At 36.6% G+C, this 20232-nt stretch overlaps 1 protein-coding gene across 3 annotated transcripts in view; it reads right to left on the bottom strand.

Moving 5' to 3' along the window:
• RPS6KA3 (ribosomal protein S6 kinase A3) overlaps window positions 1–20232 on the bottom strand; it is a 119674-nt gene that overhangs the window by 36521 nt on the left and 62921 nt on the right. For all 3 annotated transcript variants that reach the window (XM_081115174.1, XM_081115176.1, XM_081115175.1), the window contains exons 5-13: window positions 17491–17571; window positions 16630–16709; window positions 15928–16034; window positions 12191–12228; window positions 11869–12011; window positions 11610–11680; window positions 1906–1994; window positions 1649–1713; window positions 1468–1570 (exon numbers count right to left, since the gene is read on the bottom strand). In XM_081115174.1, coding sequence (XP_080971300.1) covers window positions 1468–1570; window positions 1649–1713; window positions 1906–1994; window positions 11610–11680; window positions 11869–12011; window positions 12191–12228; window positions 15928–16034; window positions 16630–16709; window positions 17491–17571 — 777 coding nt within the window. The remainder of the gene's footprint in view (window positions 1–1467; window positions 1571–1648; window positions 1714–1905; window positions 1995–11609; window positions 11681–11868; window positions 12012–12190; window positions 12229–15927; window positions 16035–16629; window positions 16710–17490; window positions 17572–20232) is intronic.

A 20232-nucleotide genomic window follows, 5' to 3' on the forward strand; every position in this document is an offset into this window, starting at 1 on the left:
GCCTAAGATGGCAATCAGACATCCCTCTGGCAGCCCGGCAGCCCTCGGGGGATGTCTACTTGCCAGCGGGGAACAGGCCTAAACTGCAGTCGGACATCCTTAGCGCTGCTGAGGAGGCAGGAGAGGCTCCCACCACCACCGCTGTACTGGCAGCCATCAGCCTGGCTTGTGGCTGAGTAGAGCTCCTCCCATGAGGGCAGCTCCTGCATTGAGTGTCTGCCCCCTGGTGGTCAGTGTGTGTCATAGTGACCAGTCATTCCCAGTCCTTCTGCTGTTAGGGTCAGTTTGCATATTACCCTGTTACTATATAGGATAGAGGCCTGGTGCACGGGTGGCGGCTGGCTGGTTTGCCCTGAAGGGTGTCCCGGATCAGGGTGGGGGTCCTGCTTGGGTGCCTGGCCAGCCTGGATGAGGGGATGATGGCTGTATGCAGCTGGTCACACCCCCTTCAGGTTGGGGGTCCCCACTGGGGTGCCTGGCCAGTCTGGGTGAGGGGCTGAGGGCCGTTTTCAGGCTGGCGGGTGACTGAAGCTCCCAACCGCTACTTTTTTTCTTTTTTTTCTTATTCTGGGATTTATTTACCTTCTATGGCTGTCACTGGAGCTGAAAGCTGGCTTTAGCTCTGAGGCTGGGCTCCAGCTCTGACACCTTGGCTGCTGAAAGCAGGTATCTGGGCTTTGTTTAGCTTCTATAATTGAAACACTGTTGCAACTCCAGCTCTGAGGCCCAGCTGGCTGAAAGCAGGTTTCTGGAGATTGTTTAGCTTCTATAATTGCAACATAGTTGCTTAGAGTGCAGCTCAGAGCTGGGCGGCGGCAGGCGGGGAACCTTGGTTTCCTCCATCACTGGAGCAAGCAAGCCTCCTGCTCGCTTCAGCTGCCGGCCGCCATCTTGGTTGGCAGTTAATTTGTATATTGCCCTGATCAGCCAATGGGAAGCGTGTCGGAGGTACGGTTAATTACCACGTTTGTCTATTATTAGGATTGTGGCAAGGATGTGGTATGAATGGCTACCATATTGGATGGTGCAGCCCTAAATGGTAACCTACCAATGCTATGGCTCCTGGTTAGGGGGAGATACAAGGGTGACCTACAGATAATTTAGGAGAAAAGAATTTAGTTCAGTGGTCTCAAGACATAATGTCAGAATCTAAAAATTAAACTGGAAAAGATTTTCTGATTGAATAAGAAAAATATTATTGCCCGACCAGTGTGGCTCAGTGGCTGAGCATTGACGCATGCACCAGGAGGTTGCCAGTTCGACTCCGGTCAGTGCAAATGCTTGGATTGCTGGCTCAATCCCCAGTAGGGCGTGTGCAGGAGGTAGACAATTGATGATGTTTCTCTCTCATTGATATTTCTATCTCTCTATCCTCTCCCTTCCCCTCTCTCTAAAAATCAATAAAAACATATTTTAAACAAATTAAAAATATATTCTTATATTTGGGTTTTCTTGTTTTCTCCTTACCTTTGGGAGTTTTTGCAGTAAACTCAGGATCAAAATAGAATGTATCTTCAGGCCTGCCAGTTGCAGGTTTAAAAGGTGGATGAATTTCTCTTCTGTATAGTTTCTGAAGGAAAAAAGAGAGACTTAGACATGTGTTAATTATAAAAAAAAAAAGTCAAGTAAGCTTTCATTCTATACTTACATTCCAATCTATTGTTGAGAAAAATAAATGTCTTTTAATTTCTTCCACTCCATCTGGTCCTGCACCTATCAAAAATTAACCAGTTTTGACTAAATGGTTATTTTATTTCAAGGAGGAATATATATTGTTTATTTAGACTTCATTTTTAATATTTGTCCTAATAGTTCATAATCCCACAACAAAAACAAATATCAGCCCCCCCTTCCCCCAAACCAAATCCCAACAAACACACAAAAGAAACAAAATAAAAATGTTACCTAATCTGTTTGCAGGATTTCGTTTGAAAAGCATTCGTAAAAGACTCTGGGCTTCAGGACTCAAAAACTGTGGCATCCCAAGTTTAGCTCTAAATAATAAATCCACATGATAACATTTTATTTTTTGGAGGTAACTGTATTTTATTTTTAAAATTAAATTTTTATTTTAAGATAATTGTGGATTCACACTCAGTTGTAAGAAATGAGAGAGAGAGAAAGAGAGAGAGAGACAGAGAGAGAGAGAGAGAGAGAGAGAGAGAGAGAGAGAGAGAGAGAGAATATGTACCCTTTACCAAGTTTAGTCTAAAGGTAACATCTTATAAAACTATAGTACACTGTCATAACTAGGATATTGACATTGGTACAATCCACTGATGTCATTCAGATGTCTCCAGTTTTAATTGCATTGTGTGTGTGTATGTGTGTGTGTGTGTGTGTTTAGTTCTATCACAAATAAAGGTTCTTATATCCAACACTACAGTAAAAATACTGACCAGTTCATCACCACCAGGATCCCTCATGTTGCCCCTTCATAACCACACCCACATTTCTCTCTCCCGAATTCCTAACTACTGGAGACCACTAAGCTTTTCTCCATTTCTATATTTTTGTCATTTTAAGAATGTTATGTAAATGGGGTCATACAGTAGGTAAGCTTTTTTTTTCCTTACTCAGCATGAATTCCCTTCAGATGTATCCAAGTTATTGTGTATACTGATAGTTCATTCCTTTTTATTGCTAAGTAATAGTATTCCATGGCACAAATGTACCACATTTTGTTTATATATTTCCCTGTTAAACTAGGATACCTGGATTGTGTCCAGTTTTGGGCTACTATAAACAAAGTTGCTAAGACCATTTGTGTATAAAGTTTTGGTGTGAACACATAATAATTTTAGTCCATAATGCCCTAATGAACTGTTTCATTTTTCAGAATTTTACAAAAAGCACTATTGTGAGAGTAAGATCATCTGAGTCCTAGTTCTGGCTCTTTTCTAAGAACTTTGTGACCTTGGAAAAGTCAATCCCCTTGGGCCTGTTACCACTTCTTCATAAGCAAGGGGATGGGACATTAGATCAATGGTTCTTAAACTGTACCCTTGGAACCCCTTTTCAAAAGGAATTTAAGAAATCCAAGATTTAAAACTGCTAAAAGAACATGTGCTTCTTTACGTTTATTTTTCTTTCTCATTCCCTTTAATAGCCATGCAGGGAAGAGGAGTTGGTGGGAAAGGGGTCTGTGGAATATTTGAGATTGTAGCACACAGTCTGAAAACCACTGGACTGGATGAGCTTGAAGGTCTGTTTCAACTCTAATATATAATTTTATTCTTTTCTCCAACCTACAAATTATGGAAACCAATGATCCTATAAGTACGAAAATAGTAACAGTTGGAGAAAATGGCTAGCAGAGAAATTTCTATTTCAGAAATAGATCCATTTATTATTCAGCGTGTTTTTGAGCTACTATGTGCTAAACACTGCTTAGTGCTTAGGGTACAGAGATAAAGACAGCCTCCGATGGGTAGTAGGGAAGATGGATATAGATAATCCTGGTAATTTAAGAGACAAATCCAGAAGGACATATGGAAAGAATGCTAAGGAAACAGTAGGGAATATCAAATTTAGCACAAGAGATTGTGAAAGGTCTTCAATGCAATTTAAAGGTTGAGAATTTATTCATTTGGCCAGTGTTTCTCCAACATTTTACTGAATAGCATTAATCTCTCTAGATAGTTAACAACAACAAAACATTTTCATGGTACAATGAGTTTGTGGAATGGTATTATACCCCCCTGCTGAAACCATAGAATTTAATACATTACATATAAAAGGCTGAGACATCTAGAGTAAAAAAAAAATCAGTATTTTTCTAAACATTTGTTTCTAACAACTCTTTCTCAAAGAATACCCATTAACATCTTATAGAGTTAGGGTTCTGTTGAACAAATCTGGGGAAACTACCATATTAGGTAATAGGGATACAGCAGTGGTCTTTAAACAGTGGACTAACATGACCAGATTTATTTTCAAGAAGGTAACTCCAAGGGTAGTATAAAATTATCTGGAGTGGGAAGCACTGGTAGGTAATAGACAGTCTACTTAGAAGCTTTGACCCATTAGTGTGCGTGGGAGATCACCATGGTCTGAAAACTGTAAGCAGTTCAATGCAAAGGAAAGGCTGAGACTCTAAAATATTTCTGACAGCAAATTTGGTGAATACCTGCATATGCAAGAAAAAAATAAAAAATGATTTCCAGGTTTTTGGCTGCATGGAAATGCTACTAATTGGGAATACAAGAGAAAAAGTACAGCAAATAGAGATAAAAATGTTAAGTGATGCATGTCATACATTTTGGGAGAACTAGGCAAGGGAATAAGTGAAAATATAGGTCTGGTGTCTGATAAGTTAAGGTAAGAAAGTGTGATCTGGGAGTAATTAAAATGCTGAAAGTAGTTATAAGGGAAGACAGGAAAGTGAGTGCAGAGGGGCAGAAAAGCATTTTAGAGATGGAACCCTGGGTAACAAGAACATTTAAAAGTGATCAGAATAAGGACAATTTGGGCATCAAAAATAATGAATGCAATTGGTTGAATCACACTGATTATTAAATCCCACAAGTTCATTATAGGGAAAAAAAAGGCAAAACTAACATAAAAACCAAAGTCACTGGACACAACCCCCAATGAAAGTAATTAGGGCTCTCACAACTAAATTAAGAAACTAATTAAACATGTATTCTGCCTTTCTTCTTTGAGCCTTATTTAAAGGTAACTAAATAGCCCTAGTTGAAGAGGGAAAGTTCATTGTTTCAAAAACAACAACAACAAAACAACAACAACAAAAAAACAAAAACAAAACACCAAAAACACAACCACCACCCAACTAATAAATGAAAGAATAACAGTAATAGAAAACCACTATTTTTAAGCCCTAGTGAAATGATTGTTTCAAGTAATGATTATCAATAGATGAAACCAACAGATGAAAGCCTGACAGGGAACTTTACAATGGAGGAATCAGTTGTAGCCATGGGAACTAATCATTTAAAGTGGAACAACCAGATGTAAGCCTCTTGATGTGATGCAACAGCATGAGCTATGAAATAATCTTGCCAAAAAAGTTTAACCAGAAACAGAATAAAGGAACAAGTTAAATGGTATCACCGGAGAATAAAGATATTTGCATACTCCTACAAAAAGAATTGTTATGTTACCATGGTAGCAAGAGAGCCACCAAAACTGGTTTTAAATCCATTCAATTGATGAAAGACAACTTGCCCAGGTGTACACAGTTGTTGTTTTTGCAAACCAACCAATGGCTCTCTGTGAAAATTAGCCAAACACTAACCACACCTGAATGCCAATTGACCCAAGTAACCACATTCTTAGAGATGATGTCAATCTACTCATGGCCCTGAAAAGCTGCCACGTCTTGAACTCCACCCTTCCCCAAAACCATATAAAGCAGTGGTTCTCAACCTTCCTAATGCCTCGACCCTTTAATAAGTTCCTCATGTTGTGGTGACTACCAACCATAAAATTATTTTCGTTGTTTCTTCATAACTGTAATTTTGCTACTGTTATGAATCATAAATATCTGATATGCAGGATGTATTTTCATTGTTACAAATTGAACATAATTAAAGCATAGTGATTAATCACAAAAACAATATGTAATTATATATGTGTTTTCCGATGATCTTAGGCGACCCCTGTGAAAGGGTCATTCAACCCCCAAAGGGGTCGCGATCCACAGGTTGAGAACCGCTGATATAAAGGAACAGTGGTCTGCTCTCCTTGGAAAGACTTTACTGAACCAGCATTGCCTTCCCTTACTATAGTAAGCAATACAATCAGCTTTGTGCTTTTTGTTTCAGATATTGAGAGTGTTCTTATCTTTTCACAGACAAAATTAGAAAACAATAATTCTAAACTGACTGACTTGGTTTCTACAAGTAAGTGTCAAGGGGGTGGGGCAGGGGTAGAATGTTCTAGATGAACAGAAGCTTAAGAAATACAACCAAATGAAATGAGCAGACTTAATTTAGGACTATAAAAACACCGTTTTGGAGACTATCTGAAAAATCTGGTGAAACATTGGTATTAGATAATACCCCAAAATTATTACTACTTTTGTTAGATGTGGTTATGTAAGAAAACATCCATATTTTTTAGTGATGCAAACTGAAGTAGGTGAGAAATGACATGTTTGGAATGCTTAAAATATTTCAGTAAATTAGAAAAAAAGGAATACTTGAAACAAATGTCACAAAATCTTGATGACTGTTGAATCTGGGTGACTGATATATGTGTGTTCACTGTATTATTCTATTTTTGCAAATTTATGTTTGAAAAATTTCATAATTAAAAAGAGAAAGGCAGGCAGAGAAGAAATGGTCAAGCAAGAGACCAAAAGAGGAATGGTTAGAGGTAGGAGAAGCCGATGGGAGCAGGAAAAACTAAGGGGGGAGGGAGTGGCCAACAATGTCAAAGACCTTTCAGATCTTCCTTAACTGTCCCATCTAAAATGGCTCCTGCCCTTGCCCCCACACTTCAAGAGTACCCTGGTTTATTATCCCTATTCCTCCTATTAATATCTGAAATTATCATATTTATTTGTTTAAATATTAATTCCTGTCTGCCCCAGTAGAATGCAAACTCTGTTTGACCACAGAAGATCTTGTCAGTCTTGTTCACACTGCATCCTAAGTATCTGTAACAAGATTTCAATCATCTGTTGAATGAATTGTGTGAACACATGGTAAAAAGTCACCTTTCTAATAATCTGCCACTGGATTAAGCAACTAAATCACTCATGACAATAGTGAGAGAAGTTTCAATAGAGTAGTGGGAAGGAATGACAGACTACAGAACAAAAGCAGCCCAAAAATGCTAAAAGAAAGACTACTCTTTAAAGAGGCTTGTGTTGAAACGATGCAGGAAGATGGTGCAGAAACTTGGAACGCAAGGCAGGTCAAAAAAGTTGTTTCTCTTTTCCAACACTAGAGTGTGTTTGTTAGCTTAAAGCAGTGATGGCGAACCTTTTGAGCTCGGCATGTCAGCATTTTGAAAAACCCTAACTTAACTCTGGTGCCATGTCACATATAGAGATTTTTTGATATTTGCAACCATAGTACAATAGAGAACAATATATATTTTATATATTTAAATGCCATTTAACAACGAAAAATCAACCAAAAAAATGAGTTCGCGTGTCACCTCTGACACGCGTGTCATTGGTTCGCCATCACTGGCTTAAAGAAAAGGGCCAGAGTAGATGGGAGTGATAAAGGTTCAGTGAACATTCATTTATACAGCAAACATTTTAAACCTTTTTCTTTATTGTGAGGAAAAACATAAAGTGCAAAACAATCCAAACCAGAATACACAGCTCAATGATTTACCACAAAGTGAATAGTCATCTGACTAAGAAATGTAACATTGCTAGAACCCTTCATCCAATGTAACCACTTTCCTTATTTTGCCTCAGGCTCTTGTGATCTAAATGTAGACCCTAAAATCTAGGCTTTAGTTCGTCTGTTTTTAAAACTTTATAAATAGAATCATGTAGCATTCATTCTTTTGTGTCTGAACTGCCTTTGCTCAACATTCTTACGAGATTTACCCAAGTTGTTGCATATAACTGTGGTTTGTTCATTTTCTTTGCTATATGGCACATTACACCAATGGGCTAAAGGCTTCAGCCTGTTTTTATATGGATTTCAAGCTAGGAATGGTTTTTTACAATTTTTTAAGTATTGGAAACAAAAATAAACATTAAGAGTATGTGACAGAGGCTGTGTCTGGCCTGAAAACCCTAAAATATTTACAAGTAGTATGTCAACCCCTGCTGTATTCCATTATATAAATATACCATAATTTATCAATCCATTCTACAGTTAATGATTGATCCAGTTTCCATTTTTTGACTATGACAAATAATGCTGTTATGAACATCTTTGTACTTGGTGTTTTTTTAAAAATATACTTTATTGATTTTTTACAGAGAGGAAAGGAGAGGGATAGAGAGTCAGAAACATCAATGAGAGAGAAACATTGATCCAGCTGCCTCCTGCACACCCCCTACTGGGATGTGTCCACAACCAAGGTACATGCCCTTGACCGGAATCAAACCTCAGACCCTTGAGTCCGCAGGCCGACGCTCTATCCACTGAGCCAAACCGGTCAGGGCTGTACTTGTTTTTTGATGTGAAAGTACCTTGATGCACATAAACTGGTGCATGCCTATAAGTGGAATTATTGGATATATATATGATTTCAGAAGATAATGCCAAAAACTGCTTTCCAAAGTGGTTATAAAAGTATTTATATTCCTTCCAGCTATGTATAAAAGTTACCACTGCTCCACATACTGTCAGCACTTTGTACTGTCAGCCTTTTTACTGTTAGTCATTCTGGTGGGTATGTGGTTGTAGCTTGTTGTGGCTTTAACTTGCATTTTCTGATTAATGAGGGTAAGCATCTTTCTATAAGTTTATTGGCCAATGAAATCCCTGTGTTCTCTACCCAATGTTTCTATTAGGCTGTCTTTTTCTTATTGATCGACTGGAGCTTTTGATATATTCTGGATATAAGCCCTTTGTTGGTTATATGTGTCATAATTTTCTTCTCTACTCTTTCTTAATGGAATCTTTTGATGAGAAAAAGTTATTGATTTTAATGTAGTAATCATATATCAATCTTTTCTTTTCTAACTAGTGCTTTTTGTGTGTGAAGATTACTCTTCCTACCCCTAAGATCATGAAAATATTATTCCATATACTTCTAGAATATTTTTTTCCTTTTTACATAAGCAAGTATGTATGTATATACATATACACACATATACACATGTAATATACTTGGAGATGATTTTTGTGTTTGGTGTGAGATAGGGGTTGCTTTTTTTTACACGAACACCAATTTTTCCAGTATGATTTATTTAAAAAAATGCTGTTCTTTCTCTACTGCTCTTCAATTTCCAATGGTTGTAAATCAAGTGTCCATATATGTATATGTTTGTTACTGGGTTCTCTATTGTACTGCATAAGTCTATTTGCTATACTTGTTTCAATGGCATATTTTCTAATTATAGTTATAGTAAAACTTGACACTTGGTAAAGCAAGTCTCCCTATCTTGAACTTCTTCAGAGTGTTTTAGTTACTTTTGGTCCTTTGTATTATCTTATTAGAATCAAGTTCCACACAAAAATAATTGTTAGGACTTAAATTTGATTTGCATTCAAATGATAGTTATGCTGTCCAATATGGTAGCCACTAGCCACAGACAGCCAGTGAGCACTTGAAATGTGGCTAGCCCAACTCTAACTATGAAAAAAATTCATATATCATTAATCATTTTAAATGTTGATTACATGCTGAAATGTTAATTTATTGGATATACTGGGTCAAATGAAATATATTACAGTCATGCACTGTGTTTTGAAAACTGTGTCATTAGTGATTTTGGCATTGTGCGGACACCACAGACTGTACTTACACAAACCTAGATATATGTAGTATAGCTTACTATACACCTAGGTCCTAGGATCTATCGTATAGCCTATTGCTCCAAGGGTACAAATCTGTACAGTATGTTACTCTACTGAATATTGTAGGCAATTATAACACAATGGTAAATACAGTGTACATAATCATATGTGCTCTACTTTTATATGATTGGCAGGTAGCACAGTAGGTTTGTTTATACCAGCATCACCACAAACACCTGAGTAATGTGTCACCACCACAATGCAGTGGCTATGATGTCACTAAGCAATGGGAATTTTCAGCTCCATTATAATCTTATGGGCCCATCATCGTATATCAGGTCCATTATTGACTGAAACATTGTTATATAGTGCATGGCTATATAAAAAACAATTTTAATTTTCTTCTTACTTTTTTAATGCTGCTACTAGAAAATTTAAAATTATGCATGTGGCTCAAACTATGTTTCTTTGGATAACATTGAACTATAGAAGCCACATTTTTGTAATATTGGCTCTGTCATAATGTGAATATAGTACAACCTTCCATGTTATTATGGTCTTTTAAATTTTTTAAAATAAAATTCTCTAGTTTTCTGTAGAGTTCTTATATAACTTTTTCTAGATTTATCCCCAGGTATTTGACATTATTATACAACTAGAGGCCCAGTACATGAATTTGTGCATAGGTGGGGTCTGCCGGCCCAGCCCCAATAGGGGCAGATTGGGGCTGGGCCTGTCAGGAGGAGATGGTGGGATATTGGCTGGCTGCTCCGCCCTGATCAGGGCCTGATCAGGGCCAGGCCAGCTAGGGGGAGGGGCAGCGGGTGATTGGCCAGCCAGCCATGCCCCCTATTGGGTTGGGGGGGGGGCGATCAGGGGCAGGGTAGGCTGGGGGAAGGGCTGTGAGCCAATCAGGGTGGTGGGGGCTCATTAGGGGTGGGGCCAACCTGGGGGGAGGGGCTGCAGGAGGTTGGCCGGCTAGCCCTGCCCCCCTATTGGGGTGGGGGTGCGATCAGGGGGGTGGGGCTGCAGGCCTATGGTGGTGGGGTGAGTCAATTGGGGGCTGGGTTGGGCAGGGGGGTGCGGAGGGGCACATTTGGCCAGCTGGCCCCGCCCTTAATTGGGGTGGGAGAGTCCAATCAGGAGTGGCTGGCCAGGGGGAGGGACCACGGGAGGTTGGCCATCCAGCCCCATCCCAATTGGGCCAGTTAGCTGGCCACAGTGGGCATCATAGCGACCGGTTGTTCAGGTGTTAAGGTCCCTGGCTTTTTATATATATAGATTATAAACAGCATTTTTTGTTGCTGGTATACAGACATGACATAGATTTTATTGACCTTTTATCCAGCAACTTTGCTAAACTCATTAATTCCAAGACTTTATATGAAGATTGGATTTTCTATGGGCATGATCATGTGATATCTAAATAATGACAATTATATTTCTTCTTTAAACCTTAAACCTTTTAAAATCTTAAACCTTACTTCTTTTGCTTGTCTTGCTGTTCTTATTAGTAGTTCCAGGACAATGTGAATAGAAGTAAAATAATGGGCATCCTTGTCATATTCCAAATCTCAAAGCTTTTTTTAAAAAATATATTTTATTGATTTTTTACGGAGAGGGAGGGAGATAGAGAGAGAGTTAGAAACATCAATGAGAGAGAAACATCGATCAGCTGCCTCCTGCACATCTCCTACAGGGGATGTGCCCACAACCTAGGTACATGCCCTTGACCGGAATCGAACCTGGGACCTTTCAGTCCACCGGCCGACGCTCTATACACTGAGCCAAACCGGTTTCAGCAAATGTAAAGCTTTTAATACTTCATTAACAAACATGAGGACAATACGAGTACTCTAAATGGAGTTTATTTGTATTTAAACCACATAATACTAATGTCATAATATTGATGAATTTCTTAGTTATTTTTTACACTATAGCCAACACTCAAAAATCTTATTATTGATTTCAGAGAGAAAGGGAGAGGGAGAGAGAGACTAAAACATTAATGATGAAATAGAATCATTGATCAGCTGCCTCCTGCATGCCCCCAATGGGTATCGAACCCGCAAACTGGGCATGTGCCATGACAGGGAATTGAACCGTTACCTCTTGGTTCATAGATCGATGCTCAACTACTGAGCCATACCGGTCGAGCAAAACATTTACTTTTAAATCTCATCAAAACATACAGTAGGGAGTACTTACTTAAGGATCATAGTCATTGTTTCTTTTCGATCTTTTCCTTGGAAGGGCAGTGTACCAGTGAGCATCTCAAACTACAAAATGGCAGAATAATCAGAGGTATTAGTCAATAGTATAAAATCTCAAGGCCAGAAGGTAAGAAAGTATCATCTTAATTACAACCAAATCTTCTAAAATTGCTATATAATAAAACATATGATTTATATTTCTACTCTCTTCATTACTAAACTTCTAAAAAAAAAAAAGACATTCCAAACCTCACCATTAACACACCAAAAGACCACCAGTCCGCACTCTGAGTATGACCTCGACGATTAACTACTTCTGGAGCCATATATTCCACAGTTCCACAAAAAGAATATGCTTTCTTCTCATGGTCAATCGACTCTTTACTTAGGCCAAAATCTGCCAAAATAAATATAGAATTAATAAATACCCTACAATAATTTGCATATGTAAAGTTTAAACTTAGAGTTCCAATATTTAAATTAATTATAAAAATATTCTAATCCAATACCATGATCGACCTTAAAGGAAATTTATATAGAGTAGAGAAAGTATTTTAATAAAATGAGAAATTTTACCTGTTAATTTGATGTGACCTTCTTCATCAAGAAGTATGCTGAAAAAAAACAAAGAGACAAAGTCAGAAAATCTTTTCAAACCACTAGAGATTTACAGATGCTAAAGCTAAATTACTTTGTTAAGCATCAAATCACCACACTCATTCTAAAATAGTGCTTTAGACGGTGAATAAGAAGGTAAAGGTAAAGGAGGAAAAATGTTATTTTTTGGACACATGACTATAACAAATTCCAAAGGTTAAGCTTTATAAACTTGTATTAATGAGCCGGGCGCACTAGAAAACTAATAGAAAAAGAGACAAAACCTATATGCTCTTCTAAGTTGCTCTTTCTAATGCCTTTCGGCAGAGATGACCTAACTAAACTCCCCAGCACAATAGACAGAGGGTCTACATATTTCAGTTGAATGTGCTAGAGTTGTCATTTTCTTGGTCATTTTTAAGGCAGCTGACTCAATCATTCTTCCCTAGCTTTTTTTCTGACACAATCAACACAATCTTCTTCTCAACACATCTTCCTCACAGTCCTTTGTTTTCAGTGACCCATCCTTTCACTGTATACATTCTCCAGTGTTTTATCTTCTAGAAGGTCTTATTCATCTAGCAGCTCAGTGCCTGGCAGAGCACAGACAAATGAAAAATGCAGCCCTAGCTGGTTTGGCTCAGTGGAGAGACTGAAGGGTCTTGGGTTTGATTCCGGTCAAGGGCACATGCCCAGTGTGAGGCGAGCAGGAGGCAGCTGATCAATGATTCTCTCTCATCATTGATGTTTCTATCTGTCTGTACCTCTCCCTTCCTCTCTGAAATCAATAAAAACATTTTTTTAAAAAAGAAATGCATGTTGAATGAATGGGGCCAGTCTACAAAGGGCCAATAAGGCATTCTTAATAGTTTGGCTTCTTTTCAAGGGCACTGAAGACCATAAAAGGTTTAGATGTGTAGAGGGTAGAAATGAACAGATTTACAATTTTAGAAAACAAATTTAGAGGAAAAAATAAGGGGTATTTAATGAGCTCTTAGATATAGGTTGTGATAAAAAAGAAAAAAATGGAGAAGACACTCAAGTTTCTGGCTTTAGCAAATACATGAGTGGAGAGTAACATCATTAATTAAATACTAAACTGTAAGCCAATTGTATTTCTGGATAGGTATTTTAGTATATGACTTGAAAGGTCCAGTAATAAGCTGTTTAACTTATAATCAAAGCTATTTCATAATATAGACATTTCCTTACTTATACTTCTAACTAAAAATGTTCAAGCCAAATTTTGTTATAATGAAATTTTACTGTCAAAAATACTACCAATCTTCCTACGTCATCAATTCAACTATGATTACAATAAAGTTTATCACCAAGAGTAATTCATTAAGGACATATTTTTCAAGTCTCTTCCTAATAAGGGACTTGTTAGCAAAAAATACTAATTTTGATTATACTTGATTATGAAGCAGACCAATACATTTAAGGAATATAAAAGGAATTATTAGGTATGGTAGAAATCATTCTCCCTTCTAACAAATATATGAAAGACAGTTTTAAAAACAAAACAAACTCTAAAATCATTCTTGATATTGAGAGGAAAAAAAGAAAACGTGGTTAAAAGGGTATTACTTATACCTTCTAAAGCATTCTTTTAAGTAACCATGTCCATCTATTATCTTTTTTAAAAAGCACATGTTTTTATTCATTTCAGAGAGAGAAAGGGAGAGGGAGAGAGAGATAGAAACATCAATGATGAGAAAAAATTAGTGATCGGCTGCCTCCCTGCACACCCTCTATTGGGGATCGAGCCCACAACCCTGACATGTGACCTGATAGGGAATGGAACCCTGAGCTCCTGGTTCATAGGTCAACACTTAACCACTGCGCTACACCGGCTGGGCAAAAACACTAACATATTTTTATTATGAATGTTTAAAGTAACTTTTTCTTCTAAGGATTATATTACTATTACCAGGGATTATATCTTATGTAATGATAGTTAGAAATTGGGAAAATGATGAGAAAAACCCAGTAATTACACGGGGAATAAAAATAGAATTATATGAAACATCCCAAAACAAAATATATGAAAAACCAAACATAAAATATGAAAGTAAATAATTTCTAAATGATCACAATGTGAAAGTAAACAATTTCTAAATGATCACTTAAAAGGATTCCAAAGGAGCATTTTCTCTGTTTCCTATTGTAATTATGCAAATTGTGCATGTAACATTGTAATGTAAGTTATATCTAAGTTCTTGATAAAGATGATGGTTGCAAAACTCTGAATATACTAAAAAACATTGAATTGTAAAATTTAGGTGGATGAATTGTATGCTATGTGAATTATATCTCAATAAAGTTATTTTAAAAATTTCTGATAGAGTAAAGCTCTTGTTTATTTCCTTAAAAAGAGGAAAAAACTTTTTTTTTTTAAAAAAAATATGTTTTATTCATTCTTTACAGAGAGGAAGGGAGAGGGATAGAGAGTTAGATACATCAATGAGAAACATCAATCAGCTGCCTCCTGCACACCCCCCACTGGGTATGTGCCCTGCAACCAAGGTACATGTCCTTGACCAGAATCAAACCTGGGACCCCTGAGTCCACAGGCCGACGTTCAATCCACTGAGCCAAACCGGTTAAGACGGAAAAAACTTTCTTACTAAAAGTGATAAACACAAATTAAAAATCAGAAGTTCGTACAATTTAAATATAAGCAACTGCTGTTATAAAAGCAATGGGAAATTTGCTCAACTCACACTCAAAATCTGAAATCATATGGAGAAGAACATTTTCAATAAACAGTATTTGGAGGAAAGCATTAGCTCTATGCCATACCTCATACCAAAACACTTCTAGATGGAGTTAAAAGTAAAAACAGAAACTATAAAATTAGAAAAAAAATCTGATCATGGGATTGGAAAAGCCTTTCTAATAATAAAAATCAAAGAAAAAATCACAAAAGACTGATATATCTGAGGAAAAAAAATACTTGTGCAGGTTAAAATAGCATAAATAAAATAAAAAGACAAACAAGAAAAATGTATTTGCAATACAGAGTGGGGCCAAAGCAGGGTTACAGCTGTGAGTACGTGAAACAAAGTTTATTCTTGTATTCTTGTTTATTATTATATTAGTTCCCATATGAACAACTGCAATCCTACTTTTGCCCCACTCTGTATGTCAAATGGTTAAATTCTTCATTTGTAAAGGTCTCTTACAAATCAATGGGCAAAAATAACATTCCAAAAGAAAAATGGGCAAAAGCCATGAACAGAAAAATCACACAAAAATACAAACATATGAAAACAGATTTCAACCTTATTACAAATCAAAGAATGTAAATGAAAGCAAGATAATATTAGCAGAAATTCTGATTAACAGATATTTAAGCCAGCCGGTATGACTTAGTGGTTGAGTGTTGATCCATGAACCAAAGGTCACCAGCTTGATTCCCTGTCAGGGCACATACCCAGGTGGCCAGCTAGATCCCCAGTAGGGGGCCAGTAGGAGGCAGCCAATTGATGATTCTTATCAATGTTTCTATCTCTCTATCCCTCTCCCTCTCCCTCTAAAAATCAATAAAAACATATTTAAAAAAAGTATGAGAATACATAGTCTTAGCAGAAATGTGAAGCACATGGACTCTAATGCAATGCTGTGATAGTTCTATGAAGTAATTTTTACCTTTTATTACCTCCTAAACAATGATATTACATTGTATTCAACTTAGTAGTATGATTCCTTACTTTTCTGGTTTTAAGTCTCTATAGATTATTCCCAGGCTATGTAGATGGTCTAAAGCAAGTGCAAGCTCAGCCAAGTAGAATTTGACATCTTCTTCTGTGAACATCACCTAAAATAAAAATAATTTTTCTGTCTTTATTTAGTTTTTGTCTGTAATTTTCATTTAAAGTTCCATCCTAGAGTTTAAATATTAAAAAATTATAACTTTGCTATTACATGTAATTTTATCCACAATTTACATATGAAATTTGCAAAATTATCAGTCAACTAATTACTTACTAAATGCTAAATATGCACTGTGGGAGAAACAATTTTGCATTTTGTTAAGTAACAACTATATTAAGAATATGTGATTGTTGCCCCACCACAGTAATATCTTAGAAATGAAAAGTGATCTTTAAAATGGATGCTGAATTTCCACTACCAATACTTTAAGGATATCTTGTTGATATATTATTGTTTCTAAGAAAACTGTAACTAAAAGAAGGATGAAAGACCAGGATAATTAATCAATTTAAAGTCCTACTTTCAGAATAAATTCAAAAGGTAAAAAAAACCCAAAAACCTCTTTTTGGTTCTGATTCTTCAATGTAAGAATCTTGTGCCACTAGAGAAAATATGATAAATGTAATATTGAGATATAACAAAGCTTTAGTTGAAACAGGGTGAGTATAAATAGATTAAAACAAAGATTAATCATATACCTCTTTGGATAAGCGTGTAAACAAATCTCCTCCCCTGAGAAAATCCAAAATAAGATACAACTTCCCTTCAGTTTGAAAAGCTGAATGAAGAGAGAAAATTTTTGTTTAATCCACCATAGTTTATTTTCTTAGGTTTATATTAGGTAAAATCATTCATAAATTATTATTTTTAGCAAATTAATAATTATATCATAGATCTAAACTGATTTTTATTTCGAAGATACCCACTGATTTCTCTTAGCTTCCATGTAGAAATATTAAATGTAGTGTTTCTTTTTATGAAACCACTAGAACATTTGTTAGGTTTTCTTCAGGTAACAGTCTCTGAGAAATACAATAGTTTTAAAACATATGATCAATAAGAAAAATTCCCCAAAGAAAAAGACTTACTTAAACATGAAACAAAATACAAAAACCATCTCACTTTACTACAGAAAAAAGATGTGGGTTGGTTAGCTTTAATTATATATAGTAGGAATCACCATACATTTACCCACTGCGAAAAAGCGCACATGCCTTTGGGGGAAAGATAGGCGATAACAGTTTCAGGACATTAGGGATCTTTGTTGTTTTTAAGTTTGGCTAACACATTATTATTAATATAATAAAAATTATTATTATTATCTGTTCCTAGGGCTACCCACTCAGACACGATAATGTTTAAAAGAAACATAAAAGTTAAATGTGATAAAAGCTTCTAAAGTGTGGTCAAGTAATGATTTAATTTCTATGACTTTACTATATATATCTGCTAAACACATAAATATACACAAATAAATATTTATACACATTAGTATATCTGAATGTCACAAGGAAGTGAGGATTGAGGTGAAGTGAGGTGGGAGGTGGTTTATAACTTACCATAATGCAACTTGACAATAAAAGGATGATTAACTTCTACCAAGATATCACGCTCCATTTTTGTCCGAACACGGTCTCGAACTATAAAATATTGCACATATGGCTACATTGCAATAGCTTTCAGAGACAAGCTTTAAAACAAAATGTCTTTGGTGCTTATTTTAAATAAAATTGTGCTTGTATGTATAAAAAAGTAAATCACATTTTATACATCTTACTCTTGAATTTTTAAAATTAATAACTATATTTTTACCAAATTATATAACCAGAAGAAATTGTATATATTTATAAAATCTGTGCTTTGAGTTAAAAAATAAATACAGAAAACATATTTGATATTGGCATTAACATTAAATTTATAAGTATTTTAATTAAAGTTATAAAAAAAATGACCAAAAAAGAGCAACATTTAAAGAACGAGTCATCTCAATGACATATCTATATCTATAAAAGGCTAAGTGTCCCTCTGACTGGTAGCTAGATACGCACTGACCACCAGGGGGCAGATGTTCAATGCAGGAGCTGCCATGATGTGCACTGGCCATTTAATAATAAATGGCACCACGGACCTGGCACCGACAAACCAACACTCAGCTTCCCCCAAGTGGGACACAGGCCCTGCCACCACCCTGGAGCGACACCCCACCAAATCGCAGCCAATGCTGCCAAGACCCTGTGGAGCAAAATGCAGCCCAGCCCAGCCCAGCCAGGAAATGGTGGCTGTGGGCGCCGGGTAATGATGTCATGTAGCAATGCCGGGCTTCCTCTCCCTAGGACTAGCCTCCTTAGAGTTTCTTCAGCCCAGGAACACCACTTGTTTTATAGCCACGTGCAAACATTTTACAGTTTAACCAAATGTTTGTGAAGCGTTTTCCCGTGACTCATTTCATTTGATCTTCACAGGAGTCCTGGAGTAGGTAGATAGGAGACTCAGTAGAATCCTATTTTCATTAGTAAGACGTGAAAAGCGATATTAAAATATTTCTTCTAATTAATTTCCTTTCAATGTGCACGAATCTATGCACTGGGACACTAGTAAAATATAAAAAAGGGAATAGGTTGCAATACCCCTATCAACCGTATCAGCTCAATTCAACAAACGTTCATTAAGCATCTAGAACACATGACAGATATGGGGAAGGGTGGATATATCCCAAAAGATCTATTTTGAGGAGGGAGAAACAGGGGGAGAGGAAATACTATGGTGCAGCTGGTAAGGCAAAGACTTTTTGGAGTTAGAAAAATCTGGATTCAGATTGTGCAATCTTAAGCAAGTTAGTTACTTAAACTCTCTGGGCCTCAGTTACCTTTTATTGATAAAATGGGGATAATAACTCTATACCTCTGGGGAGCTGTGTGACCATTTGAGATGAGGTTTGTACATTCCAGACTCTGGTATATAAGAGATCTTCAATTAAATAGTTGCGATAGCACCATGGATATGATAAAGAGGTAAAATGATTTATTACTAGCGATATGTAGCATAGGAATTCAGAAGAGGAAAAGATCAGTGTTACTTATATAGGAAGGCTAGAGGGAAAAGGTAGGGTTAGGGACTTTTAGAGTGGAATTTAGGTGGGTGGGAAGAACTGGGCCTAGAGAAGAAAAGTCCAGGTATGGAATACCAACCGCTAGCAGGAACACAAAGGCATGCGTGATGAACAGGAAGGAACCAAAACAGTGTGGAAAGTGGGGAGGTGAAGTAGAGAGGATACAGATTATGGACAATTTGAAATGCCAGGAAGAATTTACATGTGACCCTATAGGCAGTTCTCTTTTACAAACCAAACATTTTCCTGAGCAATTCTATATGCCAGGCACTGTGAAGCAAATACAAATAAGTAGTGTTCAAGAAGCTCATAATCTGGTGGGAATGACTGACAAGTAAATAAATGATTACAATACAATCTGAGAAGCAGTATACTTGTGTTGGTAGCTCAATGGATTTAAGAGGTGAAAATGATCATTCATTAAAGTTTTATTTTTTTTCTGTTGCATAATAAGGATAAATCATAGATAACTTCTATTTTTCAAGCCAGAGTGACGGAATGGTTGTGCCAAAGTTTAAATAAAAAGAATGGTAAAGAGAATCTTTTTGGAGGGGGTCAGAGAGAAAGATGAGTTGGTTTTCCTTTCAATTTAAGGTGACCACAGATATTTAAAACACAGAAATAAGACCTCTGGGAAAAATAAACAAAGAAGCTTAAAAAAATCCTGTTTCCCTGTCTACTAGTTTTCCACTTCCAACTGGGGGATTTTGGTGCCAGTGACTGAAAATGGTCAAATCAGGAATAGAAATTGATTGCTCTCAATGTCTAGGTAGCTCTTTTTCACTGACTTGTCCAGCTAATGTATCAAATTCAATACCAACCTCTGATTTCATTATCTTGTCCTACCACTACAACTCTGGTGTCTTATATCCAACAGGTCCTTTCTATTATTTATGTGAATGAGGTTCATCACCTAGGCTTGCTGATAATTGTGTCCCTGTCTAGGCCAAATCTGCCCCCTTTCCACTGCTACAACCTTGGATTATGTTCCTATTACCTTAATGCTGGATTCCAAATTTCTACATCCTTAAAAATATTATACAGATCTTACAAAATTTATCACTTAGAAATCACTCTTTTGTTCAGTAAGCAATAAGTTTATATTCCACTTCTACTATTCTACCATAATGAACACAATGATTACCTGGGGGTCAAAAACTATAGTTTAATGGCCATGCTAATATCTAGATGG

The sequence above is a fragment of the Myotis nattereri genome (genome assembly GCF_964212035.1).
Source record: "Myotis nattereri genome assembly, chromosome: X".
NCBI classification, from domain to species: Eukaryota; Metazoa; Chordata; class Mammalia; order Chiroptera; family Vespertilionidae; genus Myotis; species Myotis nattereri.